The 18,952-nt window shown below is 33.0% G+C and overlaps 1 protein-coding gene across 2 annotated transcripts in view; it reads right to left on the reverse strand.

The window, feature by feature from the left end:
• FAF1 (Fas associated factor 1) overlaps nt 1-18,952 on the reverse strand; it is a 354,641-nt gene that overhangs the window by 71,026 nt on the left and 264,663 nt on the right. For both annotated transcript variants that reach the window (XM_039885738.1, XM_039885744.1), the window contains exons 14-15: nt 14,133-14,269; nt 10,577-10,665 (exon numbers count right to left, since the gene is read on the reverse strand). In XM_039885738.1, the coding sequence (XP_039741672.1) occupies nt 10,577-10,665; nt 14,133-14,269 (226 nt within the window). The remainder of the gene's footprint in view (nt 1-10,576; nt 10,666-14,132; nt 14,270-18,952) is intronic.

Here is an 18,952-nt window from a genome sequence, read left to right on the forward strand (position 1 = left end):
TTCTGTCTAATTAATCAAGTAGTCCCCATTTAATTACATTTATGTGTCTCACTTTTGGCTGATGATGTAGTCTTCTACTCTAGCCATTTCTTGAGAAAAGTACCCTTGTTTCACCTAGAAGACACTTCTCCACAAGTACACCTGCTAAAATGTTGTGTGTGGTTTTTTTTTTTTTCAGTTTTAGCTTAAAAGAATTTTCTCTGGTGAGGCCTTTCTTTCTAACTTTGATAGTCAAATTTCACGCCCTACATATATTTCTATCATGGGAATTATACCATTATACTGGAATCCTTCATTTGCATGTTACTGAACATCTAAAGGACTGAGTCATCCTTATACTTACTACTGCTTAGCACAGTGTGGGCATGTAGCATGTCTTTAATAAAAATGTGTTGGTTTCGGGGCCAAAGAAATGAATTACGGTGGTTTACCTGGAGGACGTCTATGTATCATCCTTTAAGACTCAATGTTTCTTCCTCTGAGAAGTCTTTCTGTCACCTCTGTACCTTGTACTTACTTCCATTGCTGTGTTTGCATACTATATTGCAATTACTTGTTTGCTGGCATGATAGGTAACTGGATAGGGTAACTGGAGTTAAGGCAAATTTTAACTGGGAGAAAAGTGCCAAAGAATTCTCAGGATCTCCCACGAGAAGCATAAAAATCAGAGAAAAGTAATATAGAAAGGCAAAGGTGACTTGTTAAAAATACTAATAGTAGGCAATTGAATTTCTCCTCCTGCTATTTTTCTATAAGAATTCTCTGCTTTATATAAACTGGACCAATATGACTTCAACTTCTTTACACTTTTTTTTTACTTCTTCTTCACTCTTTTGCTCATACTTTCTCCACGTTGTAATGCTCTTTCCTCTTACTTCTGCACGCGCAGACTGTTCTGTCCTTTCCAGAACCAGATCGAATCTAAACTTCTCACAGAAGTCTCTCCTGACTATAAATATCACTCGTTCTGAATTCTTTTGGGTCACATAATAAACTATTTTGTAAGGATATGCTTTAGTTTTCCAACTGTTGATAGTAAGTTCCTTAAAAGAAAGTACTGTCCCTCGCACTTAAAAAAAAAAAAAAATTAAAACTCCCCAGAAACAACCAGTGGTAGGCCCTCAATCTGGTAACAAACATATTTAAGTATAGGTAGAATGTACATGTACTTTCAGCAACAAAATTTCTTCTCAAAAACATGGCCATATATTGCTTAGTGGGAAAGAAAACTCATGAAAGATATGACTGTCTCCAAAGACAGAGACTCAGGTATTGTAATATTTAAGACATGAACAGTTTCTTCATAACCTTTTTAAAGAGCTTGCCTTAAGAGAGTTTCACTTCACAATTTCTTTAGTTGCCTGTCAGGTTTATGACTTTGAGAAGGTCTCAAAAGCCTTGAAAAGACTTTAGAAGAAATAGAAGATTTTAATTTTTATTTGGAGAACACTAAGATAGCTACTTTTAAAACAATAGTAAATAAAAGAAAATATAATAACTAGATATATCCTCCCCAAAAGCTAGCTAATATCGCATAGCTAGAAAAGTAAACATACTTTATAGACTCTACTGTTACTAAAAACAAAAAGTGGACAGGTTGGGCCAACTATTTAACAATGACTGCTTTTACAGTAATAAATGTTGACAGCCCAAATCAAAAAAGAATGCATTACTGAGATATCATCAATTGTGCTCTGTCATTACAAGGCAGCTCCACCCAGTCTAAGCTTGTCAAAAAGTGTTACTGTAATCCATGAAGAAGTCCTCGCCTCAGGCAAAGGAAGGAAAAATGTGAAGGGCTGGCTCTGAACAGGTGTGTTGAATTGTAATGTTAATGTTGAGTCATAAATCTCTTTACATTAGTTTCCTATATGACAAATTATTAACTTCTACTCTGAGGTGTCATGCATGGATGAACAGATCCTTCAGCGGGCATTTTAAGAGCAACAAATGTAAATAAACAGGTTGTGAGCATTATTCCATGCACAAGAGTAGACAGTTATGACAAACTTTCTTATTCTACGCGAGTGAATATGATATTTGGGAATTTGGGAATGTCTGACCTACTCTTCAGGTCAGACCACTCTGATTTTACCTCATCTTATTAAGAGTGCTGCTTCAGTTCACCCCATGAATCTTTAATGTACATGTAACTCAGCTTTATAAGGAATCATGATGTATGAAAAATACATAAGTGTGTATTCTGGCTTTGACACAGTTGTGTGATTTTGGGCAATTTATTTAACACCCAGAATCTTTGGTTTCCTCCTTAATAAAATTATCACAAAACTAAGAGATTATTTATAGAAAGTATCTAACATGGTGCTTGGCACTAGCAGACACTCAACATGTTTGTTCCCTTCTTTAAGGTATTTCAACTGATACCTTAAATTCCCTAAGAGGTAAAAGTTTGGGATTTAAATACAGAGTAATAAAATGCTCAGGATTAAAGCTCATGGAGGCAGAGCTTAAATTTTTTCCACTCTATGTCAGTGCCCAGTAGTGTCCAGCAAATACTGAGCCCAGGAATCAATAACTTCTCATATTATCAGCCCATAGCAATCTCTCACTACTCCATACTCAAAAATACTGAACATCTATATATGTATGTTTTTTATTATGGTCAAATATACATAATATTCAATTTACTGTTTTAAATAAACAATTTAGTGGTATTAAGTACATTCACAATGTTATGCAAACCATCATCACTATTTCCATAAGTTTTTCGTCACCCCAAAGAGAAACTCTATACCCATTAAGCAATAAAAGCCCAAGCCGCTCCATACCTCTAGTCCCTGGTAAGCTCCAATCTATTTAGTTTTATGAATTTGCCTATTCAAGATATACTGTATAAGTGAAATCATATAATATTGTGCCTTTTGTGTCTGGCATCTTTCATTTTAAAGTCTTCAATAATCATCCATTTGCAGCATGCATCAATAATACTTCAATCTTTATTTTAACTATAATATTCTTTGTGTAGATGTATCATATTTTGTTTAAGGATTCATCTGTTAATGGATATTGGGTTGTTTCTACCTTTTGGTTATTGTAAGTAATGCTGCAACAAACATTTGCGTACAAGTATCTGAGTATGTGTTTGCAATTCTTTTGGGTATATATCTAGAAGTGTATTGCTGGTAATTCTATGTTTAACTTTATGAGGAACTGCCAAACTGTTTTCCACAATATCTGCACCATTTTACATTCCAATCAGCAATGTATAAGGGTTCTAATTTCTTCACATCATTGTCAACATGTGTTATTACCCAGTCTTTTTGATTATAGCCATCCTAGTGGATATGAGGTAGTATCTCATTGTGGTTTTGATTTGCTTTTTCCTAATGACTAATGATGTTGAGCATCTTTTCCTGTGCTTCTTGGCCATTTGTATACCTTTTTCAGAGAAATGTTTATTCAAGTCTTTTGACCATTTCTGAATTGTGCTGTTTGGCTTTGTTGTAGAGCTGTGGGAATTCTTTACATTTAATATTCTGAATATTAAACCCTTATCATATGATTTGCAAATATTTTCTTCCATTCTGTGGGTTGTCTTTTCATTCTGTTGATAGCGTCCTTTGATGCACAGAAGTTTTTAATTTTTATTGAGTCCAACTTATCTATTTTTTCTTTTGTTGTCTATGCTTTTGGTGTCATAGTTAAGAAACCATTGCCAAATTCAAGGTCTTTAAGATTTTCTCCTTATTTTATCCTAAGGGTTTTACAGTTTCAGCTCTTAAATTTTGGTCTTTGATCCATTTTGAATTAATTTTTGGATATGGTGCTGCTTAAAGGTTCATTTTCACTCTTTTGCACCTGGGTATCCAGTTTTTCCAGCACCATTTGTTGAAGAGACTGTTCTTTCCCCACTGAATGATCTCTGTGCCCAGGTTGAAAATCAACCGACCATACAATGAGGGTTATATTTCTGGGCTCGCTTTTCTATTCCACTGGTCTATTACGTCTGCCCTTATGCTGGTACCACACTGTTTGATACTACAGGTTTGTAGTGAGTTTTGAAATCAAGAAGTGTAAACCCTACTTTGTTGTTGTTGTTCTTCTTTTTTTAAAGATTGTTTTGGATATTTGGGATTCCTTGAAATTCCATATGAATTTTAGAATGGGCTTTCCTATTTCTGCAAAAAACACCTTTGGGATTTGATAAGGATTGCATTACATCTGTAGATTAATTTGGATAGTGCTGTCATCTAATTATTAAGTCTGAATCCCATCAACAGGAGTGATATTTCCATTTATTTCCTAATTTCTTTCAGCAATATTTTATAGTTTTCAGTGTACATAGCTTAGGTCTCCTTGGTTAAATTTATTTAAGTATTTTATTATTCTTGATGCTATTGTAAACAGAATTGCTCTCTAAATTTTCTTTTCAGGTTCTTCATTGCTAGTGTATAGAAATATAACTCATTTTTTATTTTATATCCTGCAACTTTGCCAAGTTTATTAGCTCTAACAGGTTTTGGGGGGTGTGTGTGTATGTACAATCTTTTGGGTTTTCCATATATAAAGTCATATCTATGAAAAGAGATAATTTTACTTCTTCCTTTCCAATTGGGATGTCTCTTATTTTCCTGCCTAATTGCTCTGTATAGATCTTCCACTACTATGTTGTATGGCAGTGGCAAAAGTAGGCATTCTTGTCTTGTTTGTGATCTTAGAGGGAAAGCTTTCCAGTGTTCAGTTTCACTATTGAATATATATATGTGTGTATATATATATATGTATATGTTATATATATGTGTGTATATATATATGTATATGTTATATATATGTATATGTTATTTACACACACACACACACACACACACACACACACGTTAGCTGTGGGTTACTCATACATGGCCTCTATTATGTTGAGGAAGTTACCTCCTATTCCTAGTTTATTATGCGTTTTTTTATGAAAGGCTGATGGAGTTTGTCAAATACTTTTTCTTCATCAATTCATCAGTCGAGTCTCATTAATACTAGATTTACAGATTCTGTTGTATAATAATATGAATGCACAATATCTGTATGCATATTCTCAATTTATTCTTTCATTTGAATTTCTGTTCCCCATAATTTACTGGATTCCTTTAATACTGAGCACATGATACTGGCCCATGTGCAAACCATCAATTTTAGAAAACTTTCTAAGATAATTTTTAGATAATAAAAGTAATCCATAATATTTAATGCTAATAATAGTTTATAAGTTAGAAGGAAATTGATATTGTTTGCAATATTTCACCAAGGGTATTTATATCCAGTTTAATGACTTCTAGTTCAGCTGCAGGGTAGCTTTCATATGCCATTTCTTTATTTCTAATAAGGAAATTCCAACGAGAAATTATTAAGAATAGATACAAATGCTTGTTGGCTCTTTCAGTTATATCAAAATATTCGTATCAAACAAGGATTCAAATTATGGAGGGAATAAAGGACTACTTTAAGCTCTGTTAGACTTTAGTCAATGAAGAAAAAGTATTTTATCACACTCAAGTTATGAAAGTTTGACTGTTTAACCTTGGGAGATAGTGGTAAACAGATTACTAATTCATTCTTTGGTTGCTCTTGTTTTAAAATGTGTATCTTTGTGTTCTGTTGAAGCCTTTGGGGATGTGAAGTATTCTCTATTATATATCATTGATTTCTTTCACTGAAGAATGAATTATCAAGTTTTTGGAAATAAATCAAACTTGATGATTAAAGCCATTAAAATTAACTCTGGTTAATCTTTTCTTAAAAATCTTGATAATTTAATCTCAAAATTTTAAATTATGATATTTTTAGCTTTAAAAATAGGATTAGGATACTCAAGAACAAGGCCCTTGCATTTTAACCTTAATTACAGTGTCATAGAAAGCTTTTATCTCATGCCTCATTACAAAAACTTAAGTTCACACCTTTCCCTTACAACAGAGGATCTCAAATTTTAGTGTGTAGCAGAATCAACGGGGAAGGTTTATTAAAATGCAGATCGCTGGGTCCCGCCCTCATAATTCTGATTTAGTAGGCCTGGGGTGGGGCCTGAGAAACTGCATTTTTAACAAATTCCCAGATGACATTTACTTGAGACCACTGATTTAGACAGCTAGTATACTTGTCTGAGAAGAAACATCTTAGACTCCTCTTCCATTATTTTAGGAAGTCTACTGGAAAGATGTCTACCTGAAACTGCCTAAGATATAAGCAATTTTCATTATTTTCTTCAATTCCATATCAAGATTTGAGGGCTACATTATTACCAGCTATTTACTTTAGTAAAGAAGTGTGTGGACTGATACTCAGGTACAATCTTTTTCATTTAAATAGCTATGATCTACTTTACTGAAATTAGATTTTTTTAAAAAATAAACAAACAGCTATATTAAGATATAATTCACATATCATACAATTCACATATTTAAAGGATACGATTCAATGGTTTCTGATATATTTATAGATATGTACAACTACCACCACAGTCAACTTTAAAACATTCACTTCCAAAGGAAAGCGCATACCCATTAGCTGTTACCCTTCCAGCTTCCAACCCACTCACCCTTCCCACCAAACCCTAAACAACAATTCTACTTCCTGTCTCTAAAGATTTCCCTATTCTAAACTTTTGTATGAGTTGGAGTTATATACTATGGAGTCTTTTATGACTGGCTTACAGCATAATGTTTTCAAGATTTATCTGATAGTATAGAATGTCAGAACTTCATTGCTTTTTATGGCTGAATAATATTCCATTGTTTGTATATACCACATTTTGCTTACACATTTGTCCCTGGATGGATATTTGGGTTGTTTCCACCTTTCGGCTATTATAAATAATGTTGCTATAAACATTCATGTACAGATTTTTGTACGGACATATCTTTTCACTTCTGTTAGGTATATAACTAGGAGAGAAATCGCTGGGTCATATTGTAACTATGTTTAATCATTCGAGGACGACTGGACTGTTTTCCAATGTAGGTGCACTCTTATATTCCTGTCAGCAGTCTCTAAGTGTTCAGTTTTCTCCATATCCTCACCAAAACTTGTTATCTAGCTTTTTTGGTTTTAGCTATTGCATTTGCTATAAAGTAGTATTTTGATTTACATTTGTTTGATGACTAACAATGTGGAATATCTTCTCACGTGCTTATCGATCATTTGTGTATCATTCTTGGAGCAATGTCTGCTCAGATCTTTTGCCTACTTTTTAGTGAGGATAATCCATCTTTTTGTTATTGAGTTGAAAGAGTTCTGTATATATTCTAGGTATAAGTCCCTTATCAGATATATGATTTGCAAAGATTTTCTCCTAATCTGGGAATTAGCTTTTCACTTTCTGGATGGTGTCCTTTGAAATATAGTTAATTTGTCACTATTACTAATTCTACCTCATCTTTCTACAACTAACTCAGAGCTTATAAAATCATCATCAACTGAGTTAAAATTTTCTGGAAAAAAAACAATTTTTGGTCCTTGGCCTTACAACCCAGAAGTTCTTGATAATCAGAGGTTTTAGATTACTCATGGCTAAAAAAAATAGTACATTTTTAAAAAATTGAATTCATTTACATGTTATAAAACATCTATTATTTGGAATCAGGCTAAAAGTAAAAATAGATTGTGACTATTGTCATGTAGTGAAAATTGCTTTCCTCCTTATCCCTTCTTTGCCAATAGCCCCTCATTGGAGCAAAGTACCTCTCAGTCCCCAAGATCTACTCCCGTGCTATATACTTGATAAATGCTCAGTAAATACTTAGAAAACCAAACTAATATCATTAATGAAAATATCTATGAATAAAGCTATGTCAAAACACTGCTCACATTACATATACTTCCTGGTGAGAGATTGAGCAATTAGTGATATGAAGTTTAGTCCATTTTGGGTCACTGAAGAATGACTCAAGAGTATGAAAATGGTTTCAATTTGGTTTTATTTAATAAAAGCTTTATATTGTATGGGCATCTCTGGTTGCACTAGCATAACAGAATCATTGAAGTGATAGATGTAACTGGACCAAAGTTAAGTTTAAATATATTCAGGTCTAGGAAGCCATCCTCCAAACCTGTTCATGAATTTGACTTTAACAGCAAGCTTATGATAAAATCTTATTTAAAATTTTTTAAAAAGTAAAGGCAAATTTCACAATTACAAGGAATAGTATTTCTTGTCACATTCAGCAGATACCAAATCATTATGACCTATGCATAGTCCAAAAGAAATCTTTAAACTTAGAAAAACTATTCTTAGGAACTGTACTTATGATCTGAATGATAACTTTCATGAAGGCACTCTAAAAACAAAGAGAACGCCTTATCTCTTGCAGTTAAATTTCAATAAAAATTTCAATTATATGGAGCCTTGGATTTTTCCTGTAACACTCACATTCAATTTTGTGCTCAGTATTAAAGGACTTAAAGTCAATTTCTTTACCAGTGAATTATGAAGAACACAAATTAAGATGAAAGAATGAACTGGAAATATGCATGCAAATATTCATATTATACAGCATAATCTGTAAATCTAGTACTAATGAGACTCAAGATTTAAGTGGTTGAAGAATGTGTTTAGTGAATTATTGTCAATCAATGTCTCTTTTAGGATAAGTGTAATCTTGAATCGCAACACACCTATTATTATAAATTCCTAACTAAGTACAGTACTTCATTATTTCAAAATGTCACTGTCAACTTACAGAGTAACAGATAAATATCTTTCCACCATATATCCAATTACTTTCCCTCAGAGTAAATGAAACACTATTAAGAAAAATGACAAACATAATGTTTTTACAGCAATAAAAGAAATGTAATGAGCATTAAAACTCTGAACTAGTTATAGCACTCCAAATTTTCAAATTTGTTAATGTGGATATATCAGGTTTTATAACATTGTAATTGAGTATTTTTTTCAGTAACATTATTTTATGTTAATTTTTCCAAGTATTCATTTATTCAATCATTTGACAAACATTATTCAGTGCCTACTTTGTTCTAGGTATATTGTCAGGGGATAGAGTTACAAATGTAAATACAATACAACACTTGCCCTTAACAAACTTATAGCCTAATGCAAGATAGAGACAAGTAAATAAAGTAAAATACAGTAGTACAATGTTATATTAAAATCATCTACATGTTTCTCATTTGTAATAGCTAAAGGCTATTGTATTGAAAACACTCATTATACCTGGAAACTTTTTATCATTGCTCAGAAATCAAACTTTTTATCATTGCTCAGAAATCAAACTTTTTTATTTATTCTATGGAAATATTTTTTATAAAACAAACAAAATTAAAAAGAGTAATTTTATAGATATTTGTGAACTTAGCATCTCAAATTAACAAATGCTCATATTTGTTTTGTATTTTATCTTAGAGCTATTTTCCAAATCCAGAAATTTCTTGACTGATAAAAGCATTAATGATTATTTGAGATTATTAGAGGTCCCGCTAGCTATATGACCTTGGCTAAATTAACTTAACCCTTTTGATTCTCAGTTTTCTCATCTAAAGAGTGAAGATAATAGTACCAATCTGCAATAGATTATCTTCCATATGCCTCTCGGTATCCATGCTCCACCTCGCTTTTTGTGCAGGGAGGTTCTCTTGCCTTTCAGCTTCTAGTTGGGTTAGGTCAATTGCTGGTACTAGCAGGAGATCAGAGTGTGGAAGGAAAGCAAAGCTATTCCCTGGTTTTCTCCTTACCAGGTCACCAAGGACTAAATATATCCCTCTATAGAAGCAGTCTTCATATACCACCCTCTGCTAGGACATTAAGCCTAGGGGTGGTAAGGACTCGCTTTAGCCCTAGTCTGCAGTATCCATTGTTGACTTCCAAAAACCCTTCCCATACCTTTATAAACAGTTCCTTATTAAACTTTTTTCAAATAACCCAGTTTAAAAGTGCCATCTGTTTCCTGCCAGAACTCTGTCTGATTCACATGCAACTTCGTGGGGTTGCTTTGAGGATAACATGAGATGATAAATGTAAAATGTTTAGCACAGAGCCTAGCACATTATAAATATTCAGTAAGTGTTGATATCATTATCATTACCAATATTGTAGTCATTATATTTTATTAAAGGTTTCAAGCTCATGTCGTCTATACCACCTGAATATGTTCAGAAGACTGAGAAATTCAGAATTCTGGAGATCTACTAATTCTCACAGTGCTTCAAAAATACGTTCAAATGTAAAATGTGTTTGTTGCTAATCAATGTCAATATTTAAAAAGAGAAAAAAAGACCTTAAAAGTGAGTGAAAACTCATATAGTAGATAGGATTTCCTGGACTATAGTTTCTCTTGTAAACATGCTTTGGAATTCATTTCCTGCAAATTGACCTTCTGCCACTATGCCAAATTTAGCAAAGTATAAATGTCCATAAAGTTAAACAAATTGTTGGGTCGTGGGGTCATGAAAAGAATGGACTGAAAGGTAAACTGAATGGCATAAAAGTCCTTGGTTAATCTGGAAATGCATCTTCATCATCTTTACTTATCAATCATGACATAGGCAAGCATCACCATTTGACAAATTATCTCATCAAAATCCTATTAAGGGTCTACTTAACCTTTCACCTTACCTCATCCTTTATATCTTCCTGTTGTTGGGCTGTGAAGATCTCCATTGCAGCCATGAGCCTCATCATTAACTCATCCACTGTTGTGTTACCTAGCAACACATGGAGATGGATGACTTCATATTATTAGTTATTATAAAATGTAAAGTCATTCTAGAATTAATCAGTAAGAAATAACCACAGTTTAAAATAATACAGACTAGTATGCTGTTATTTAGTTAAAATTCTTTCATGTTTTCATTGAAAAGTTTCGTATGTTCAATAAGAAAAAGTAAAGCAGTATCCTGGCAGTTGAAATTTTAGAATATTTAGATTTGAGGGAACAGTCTCTTAGTAAGAGGGATTTTCAGCACCATAAATAAGAATGTCCAAGTCACGAGGATTGAAAGTTCTTTCAAGTTACCCAATAACACTCGTAACAACTACCATTTGTTTATATGCCAGTGATTAGGCTAAACACTTGATATATGTTATCTCATTTAATCTGTATGACAATTCTATGAAGGTGTCATTATGATTTTTATTTTAAAAAGAAGGAAAATGAGACTTAGAGAACTTAAGTAGCCTGCCCAAACAAGGTCAAGCTGGTTAAGTGGTGGGGCCAGGAATTGAAACCATATGAGTTGGACTCAAAGCCTGTCCTGTTTGCCACCTCAATATACTGTTTACTTAGTATTATTTCTTATCACTAAAAATTCTTTGGTGAAACAAATGGTAATTCAATTTCTGAAAAACACTGATTTCTTTTTTTTGACTAAGTGATATTTTTCCCTTTTAGCTGTTTCAAATGACTACACTATAATCATTATGAAGAAGGTATTTTAAATGTTTGATTTTCCTTAATGCTATTTTATTCCCTGTCCAAATCCATAACAAATGTATAGCACATGTACGCTATTTCCGGAATGTGTTAAGACCTGTTATTTGCTTTGGGTACATCTACAAGAGAGAAATTCATGAGTATACATAGAGATATAGCACTTCTTTCATTCTTTCAAACCTATGGGCAAAAGAGTCTGTCCTTCTTCAGAGCCTGAGAAGGGGTCTTCTTGTTCCGTTAATAAAATGGCCACAACTTAGATAACAAATAGCTAGTATCCTTGCTGGTGTTCTTCCAGAAAATGGCTTGACTAACATAATCTTTCAATGGTCCTTTCCCCAATTTTCCTTATGACCACTGGCAGCATAGGGTTAGAGAGCATCTGTGATCATTAGCAAAAAAAAAAAAAAGATCTAATTTGGTCACATCAGCATTATTTTCTCAATAAATAAGCTGGAGAACAAATATTATGCTGGCGTCATATCATGGTGCAGAGAATACAAAATTGGTTTTGTAGTCATAGTTCTAATCCTAGTTCCACTACTTACAAATTATATGATCTAGTACCTAGAAACTGTCTAGCACATCATAAGAGCTTAATAAATATTCACTTAGTAAATGAATGGATAAGTGAATGAGTGAGTGAATATAGCTCTCTAAGGATCAATTTCCTTATGTGCAAAATGAAGATCACATTACCTCTGTAGGGTTCTTAGAAGGATTAAAGATAATGGAAAGTGCCTGATATATAGTACACACACAATCACTGATAGCTATTATTAATATGTATGACAAATGGTAAAAAGTTTAGGATCACCTTCAACGTAGATTTTGTTACTGGGTAAATCTTTGGGTTTTCATTTCTTATTTGTAAACAGTAGTAGTAACTATGACTCAAATTATAGGGCGTGACTACTTTATGGAGGGCACTGGAATCATCAGTGGGAAAACACTATAGTTGTAGAGGTGACTATAGACTGGCCACTAATTTTTAGGCTTAAGCCACTGCTTTTCAACTATGCCTCAGCCCTAACTGTAAGGATTCACTGCCAAAATGGACTTGCAGGTACTTTATACCTAAGCCCTTAATGATCTAAGATGAAAAAAGTTACAAGTTAATACAATTCAGGGCAAATTTATTCTTTAGAGCCTTCTTATGTTGGTGTCATATCATGACATCTGTAGTGGTTTTCAAACTTTTGATTTCAGAACTCCTTTATTAACTGTTGAGATCTCTAAGGAATTTTCATGTGGGTTATAATTATCAACATTTACTATGTTAGAAATTAAAGCTGAAATATTTAAAATACATATCAATTTTTAAAGTAATAATAAAACCATTATGTTAATATAAATACCACATTTTTATAAAAAAAAAGACTATGTTACAAAAGAAAAAGTTTAGTGAGAAGAATGGCATTGTTTTAACATTTTTTTTTGCAAATTTCTTTAATGTCTGGCTTAATAGAACACAACTGGATTCTCATATCTACTTCTGCATTAAACCAATTATAATATATTGTTTTATTTGAAATTTATAAAGCAAATCTGACCTCACACAGATGTCAAAAAAAAAAGTCACATTTTTTTTTTTAACATCACCACTGATGTCATCAGAAAAGTAAGCTGTCAACCTAATGGCAACAAATACTGTAAGTTCTTTTTCTTGGAGTGGCAGACTCACTTTGTTCATGTTAGAGAAAATATCTACCAGGTATAGTTTGTCTGTCAGCAATTTTCAGTTATAAAAATGTTCTGCCATAAAAAAAAAGTTACTAGATTGGCTCAAGCAACCACACATTCTCTATTTACCCTATGCAATTCGTTCCCTAAGCAGGTCTTCTTTAACATTATTTATAAAACCAAATGCTCTAGTTATAAACATAAAATACTAGAGGTTTTATTTTATTTGAATTTTAAAGGCACTAAAATTTACACCCATTCCCCCCATTATGTTATCTGCTATAAAACTTTTGACCTAGATAGGGGCAGAAATTAAGCATCTTACACACAAGCTTTAGCTTGGGGCACTTGAAACATCTTTTTCCCTATGGCATAAAAAAGGTATACTGTTTTCAATTTATGCTTTGCCATGAATAAGGTAATATTTTTTATGAATCCTTGGGGTACATTAGTAATGGTTTAAAAAAATCATTCACTTATGTTTTTGGTAAAGAATGTAAAGACGAATTTTTTTTGAAAAGTTTAAATTCACAGGTATCCTATAGCTTCGTGCCTTAGGGATGCATCCTAGACACAAATTCACACAAATAAGGGGAAACAACAGGCACTGTAAAAAATTCCATGTGCAATATCCAGTCATTGGTTTTTCTAGGTAACTAAAAATAAGCATTTCTTTCAACTAATCAACATTATAGCAAGAAGTCTGTCTGTCTGTCTAACTATCTATCTACATTTATATGAAGTGTTATATTTGAGAACCGATTATGACTTAACTGCTAGTTTAGAGAATTTAGCAATTCTGAACATTTATGATTATCCTATATCCCAAGGGCTGTGCAATTTTATTAAGACCTTTCTGTTGGATTTGCACATAGCTTATTTCATTTTTCATAGCACATATTCTTTTTTGAATCTGTTCTTCTTCAGTAAGTTCTATATTTTAAAATGCAAAGATATTCACGAATACAGAGAATTACTATCAGCTTTGATGGTAAATATTATAAGGTTATCACATACAAAGGAGACATTGTACTCCCCTTGTGACATGTACTTTACCTTGTATCACATTTAACACTTCATTGGATGATCGCTTTCCCATAATAATCAGAAAAAGTGGAAACTGATCTGTTTTTTGAGTCCGAATGGTTTGTGCAACAACACTGCCAAAATGTCTATTGCACATTGTGAGAAATCTAGAATGAGACAAAATCCAAAGTAAGTTTCATTTCAGAGTTAAATAAATTTACTAGTATCACAACAAAAAATTCAGTAAGTGTTAAATTAGTTATGTTAAAATTAGACAGCTTGTCTGGTATCGATATGTAAAGTCTTGCTGTACTGAGTTTTCAACTATGTCATAAATGATACAGAAATGATTATCATATAGAAAAGTGGGCAGCACACTCTAAATGCTGTCTGGGGCTGACAGCATAGTATTCTTAGTCTTAAACTTTGTAAGCTTACTACTTTGTACTATGAGAAAACAAACAAAATGAATTTTAAGAGAAAAAAGAATTTCTTAAATAGACAAATATTGTGTGATACAAAGTTAAATTGACTAGCATCACCCTAATCCAAACAGGATTTAGCAACATTTTCACAAGTTAGAATCAAAAATTGTAGTTTAGAATTGTGTTTTCTCCAACAGTAGCAGGTCTTCTAGTTTCATACTTAGTATGGGATAAAAATAATAATTCTAAGCTTTTGACCAAAAAAGCTCAGAGATATTAGCATACCGAAGTCTAGCATTAGTATTCTTAACACGATCTGGAATAAATGAAAAAACTGATAAAGCTTTTCTCTTCTATTAGAGGAGTGTTTGAAATTAGCATTTCTTTCAAGAGAAAAGGGTAGCTTATGATATGTTTTCAGATCTGATGGTAAAAAGTAAATGTCATAATAATAATGAATTATGAAAGACCAAATGCAAATACAGAATGCTTTAATAAGATCCAATTTAATAAAGTCTGTAAAAATAATGGACTTTTAATAACACAGGTCACAAAAGGCAAAACAGTGGAAATTCTGGGGACTAGCCATTGGTACTGGCTTATTAATTCTTAATTATGTCCATGAAAGGCAACTTAAATCGTGTGTTTTCTTATGCCTTATGGTAATATTTTAGGTAACAACTCCTCTGAAATGTGTGTTCTAGCTGATGAGCAAAGTCCTGTCGTCACATGCATTAGAAAGTAAATCTATTTAAAAAGACGAACGGCATTAAAATGTCATGTGCTCGGATTCATTTGATATCCAAATTCAAAACAGAATCACACTTCTTAATTTTTAAAGCCAATATATTTCTTGTCTATAGAAATCCATCCCAGAAAGTTAGGTGAATCCTCCACAAAACCTGTGCTGTGACTATATAAAGAAAACCTTGTTAAGGGACACTAGAACTGTCGGCAAGGGTGTCAAGACAAGTTAGCACCACTGCAATTAAGTTCATTGGAGGCAGGCTCCTACACACATTTAGAGCAGCAATAGCCAGACCTCATGCCAATCTGAAATGACAAGGCCTTAAGAAACCCATTGTTGGCCAGGAAATATCATTGCCACTATGAAAATTCAGATCTTCACATTCCACAACTATTATGGGATAAAAGGTGTTCAAGCAGCCTAAGCCTCCATACCAAATTTCACACCCATATAGCTTTAGTTCATCAATGGAGATGTATAGTTTAGGAGACTAGAAAGTTAAGATCTTGTTTTTCTTTCCACTTCTTACTAAAATATCTGAAGTCAGTCTTGACCCTGACCTGATCATTGGCAACATCTGATATTAAAGATGTCAAAAAACCATCTGGAATGCCATTTCCTACAAAAGGGCGAAAATAAGTCCATGTTGCTTTCGCACCAATGGAATAAGTAGATATCACATGGAAGATGCCCAGCACAGAACTAGCCTCATTAGTGATGTTAAATACTAGCTAAGTAAGATATTCCCAAAAAAGAAGGAAGGATAGAAGCCAGGAAGGAAGAAAAGAAGGCGAGCGGGCAGGTGAGCTGGCTAGGTGGTTTCAAGAATTCAAGACAGTTTTGTCTGGAAATTTTGTCCTTCCCAAATTCTCTTTTGTGAAAATGAGCTAGAAGGAAAAATAATTATGAAAATCTAGTTATATGATTAGGTTTAAAATAATATATAACACGAATTTCAAAACTACATAAAACTGTAAGAGAGGTGCAGCCTTCAAAGACACATAAGCCATTCAATTAACCATAAAAAAAAACACACAAAATGATTAGTTTTCTAACAGGTATTGACAAATCATTTTAAATTCTGGAGGCAGTTGAAAAACATACAGGGATCACGCAGCCAGTTGATGCTTTCTAGTGGCCTTAACTAACAATATGTTCTAATCAAAGAGAGACTATGTTAAAATTTTAATTAATCTGATTAATCTTCCTAAGATCTGAATCATGTTTACTTTGAGATTTTCAAATTGCAATCGTCGAGAGCCTGCAGGGCCAATGGACAACCCCAAATTCTTACTTGTCAATTCCTTACATTACAATTTATAAGAACCTTATAAACAGATATCATATCTTTCTTATGGCTAGAATGCTTTGCTTCTTCCTCTAAAGAGCATTTGCAGCAGAAAGTTAGCATTCACAGCACATTACCAGTAGCAAAAATCCAGTTTGAAACATTAGCATAAAAATAGACACAGAAAAAATAAATTGTTTTAAGAGAGAAAAAAAATGTATTTCTCTTAATTGTGGTGTTTTCTTCCTTTTAAAGAGCTAAGTGTGCATCTAGTAGCAGCACCAAAGTTGTCAACCTAACTGCATATGGTGTTCATCGGGGTGAGATGTCATAAAGGGATAAATGGTTTCTGAAGCAACTGGATTCCCATAATCTCAAACCCAAGTGGGAAGCAATGACAACTGTTCTGTGGCAAGAAGAAATGGCTTTGTTTTTTAATTATAAAATATTTTAATAAATCAAACAACCTACTTATGATAGACCTATTTGAGGAGGGGGAATAATGAGTTGCTTAATCAATCCCCAAAACCAAAAGCTAAAGTGACAAATTTGAAGAGACAAAGAACAAATGCCATCACTAAGGTAAAAGGAGGGAGAGGAGAAGGGTTGAGAAAATGAATTAAAGAAAATGGTTTAATCACAAATCTGGTATAATAAAGCAACACATTTGTTCCTGGGGGAATGGAGGAGTTGGGAAGTGAGAAGTCTCAAACTTTGGCCTTGGTAAAGAAACAAATATAATTAGTAGCTCATATTCACCAGTTCTTGCTATTAGAATTAGAAATCTAAGATAAAATTTTATCTTTAAATCTAAAGTTCGGGAAGAAAAATAAACAGAACATCTGATGGCTAGCATATATTAATCATTAGTAAAATTTTCAGTCTCGTGTTCACTTTGGCAGTACATATACTAAAAAAATTTTCAGTCTCTGGAGCATAAATCTTTTCTAACTTGCTAATGGAAATCAGGATTACTAATAAATCAGATATGAGAAAAAGTAATCTCATTTTAATTCGAAATAGGATATAGTTTAGTTTCTTCAATCAAAGTCATAATTACATAAGTCACTGACTTTTACATAAGTTGTACTTCAATATAAAATATACATACCAAAAGAAACATAGCAATTAAGTGAGAAGGCGATGGAATTCCACAAACATTTACTACTTCTTACTCTAGATAATGTAAAAGAAGGCATGTTTGATAAAAAATGGATGCCACAAAACTGTGTGAGACTTCCTTATTATTACGTTTCAGTGTAACTTCTATAAATTTAAAGGAGCCTCAGATGTAAAGTGGGAATAATACTTATCTTTAAAACACTTATATTCTTGTATGATACAGAAAGCACTCGGAATTGTGTTTAGAATATGGCAGGCCCTTAAAATTGGTAGCTATTTTATTATTATTAATTGTACGATGACATTTAACATTTTATCATAATTACTTTCAGGATTAAAATGATAGCTTATACTTATGGGCCAACACTGAAAGATTTTTTGCATAGTAAGATTTAGCATCAAAGAACTGATGACTAAACAAAACAGTCATTGGTTTTATTTTCATTTAGAGAATGAAAAGGCAGGTATTGATATTTGGAAAATAAGAAAATACAATTACAGATGTTGCAGCTGTGTAAGAGTTTACTGAGCAGAAGAAACTCATGTTCAACTGTGCTACAGGACTTCTCAGTATTACCCAATACTCTGAGGCAAGTTTTTTGTATATCCTTTCTTAGGGGCAGCTGCTAACTTTTTATTACTCCTTTTGTAGCCACTTTGTTTTAAGGAGGCTCTTCCCTTTGAAACAGACCAAACTAGTATTTTTTTGCTATTGTAATAAGCCTTATTTCTTACATATATTCATCCACATGTCCAGAGTTTGTTCAATCATATATATGTCCCTGGGTAGGAAAACCAGAAGATGAGATAAAAGACCTTAGAGATCATTTACCTATTTGCCAACTGACAATTCTTTCTTATCCTTTCCCCTTTAACAGGGAAATTAAAGTTAAGGCCCTTTAATGTGTAAAGTGAGACTTATCGAACTATTAGTACTGTCAGGCATAATCCAAACCAGGCCCCAGAGAATTTTGTCTCCTACAACATCATTTCCACCAGTCTGCATACCCATCCCACTGTCCAGATCACTTTTGGAGGTCCCATTAGGAATGATCTTCAGCACTCCTGGCACATGCCCCTTCGTCCTTTGACAGTGGCTTTGATTTTTGGAAACAGTCCTAAATCTTTGGTTCAAATTGAGTTAGGTAAACAAAGTACATGGGGGACACTGACTATTCATGCAATGATCTTGAAAATTTCATGGACTAGGGAATCACCTACATTTTTTTTTTTTTTTTTTAAAGGCAAGTCCCTCGGCCCCATTCCT

Source organism: Pteropus medius, unplaced genomic scaffold (assembly GCF_902729225.1).
Source record: "Pteropus medius unplaced genomic scaffold, Ma_sr-lr_union100, whole genome shotgun sequence".
Taxonomy (NCBI): domain Eukaryota; kingdom Metazoa; phylum Chordata; class Mammalia; order Chiroptera; family Pteropodidae; genus Pteropus; species Pteropus medius.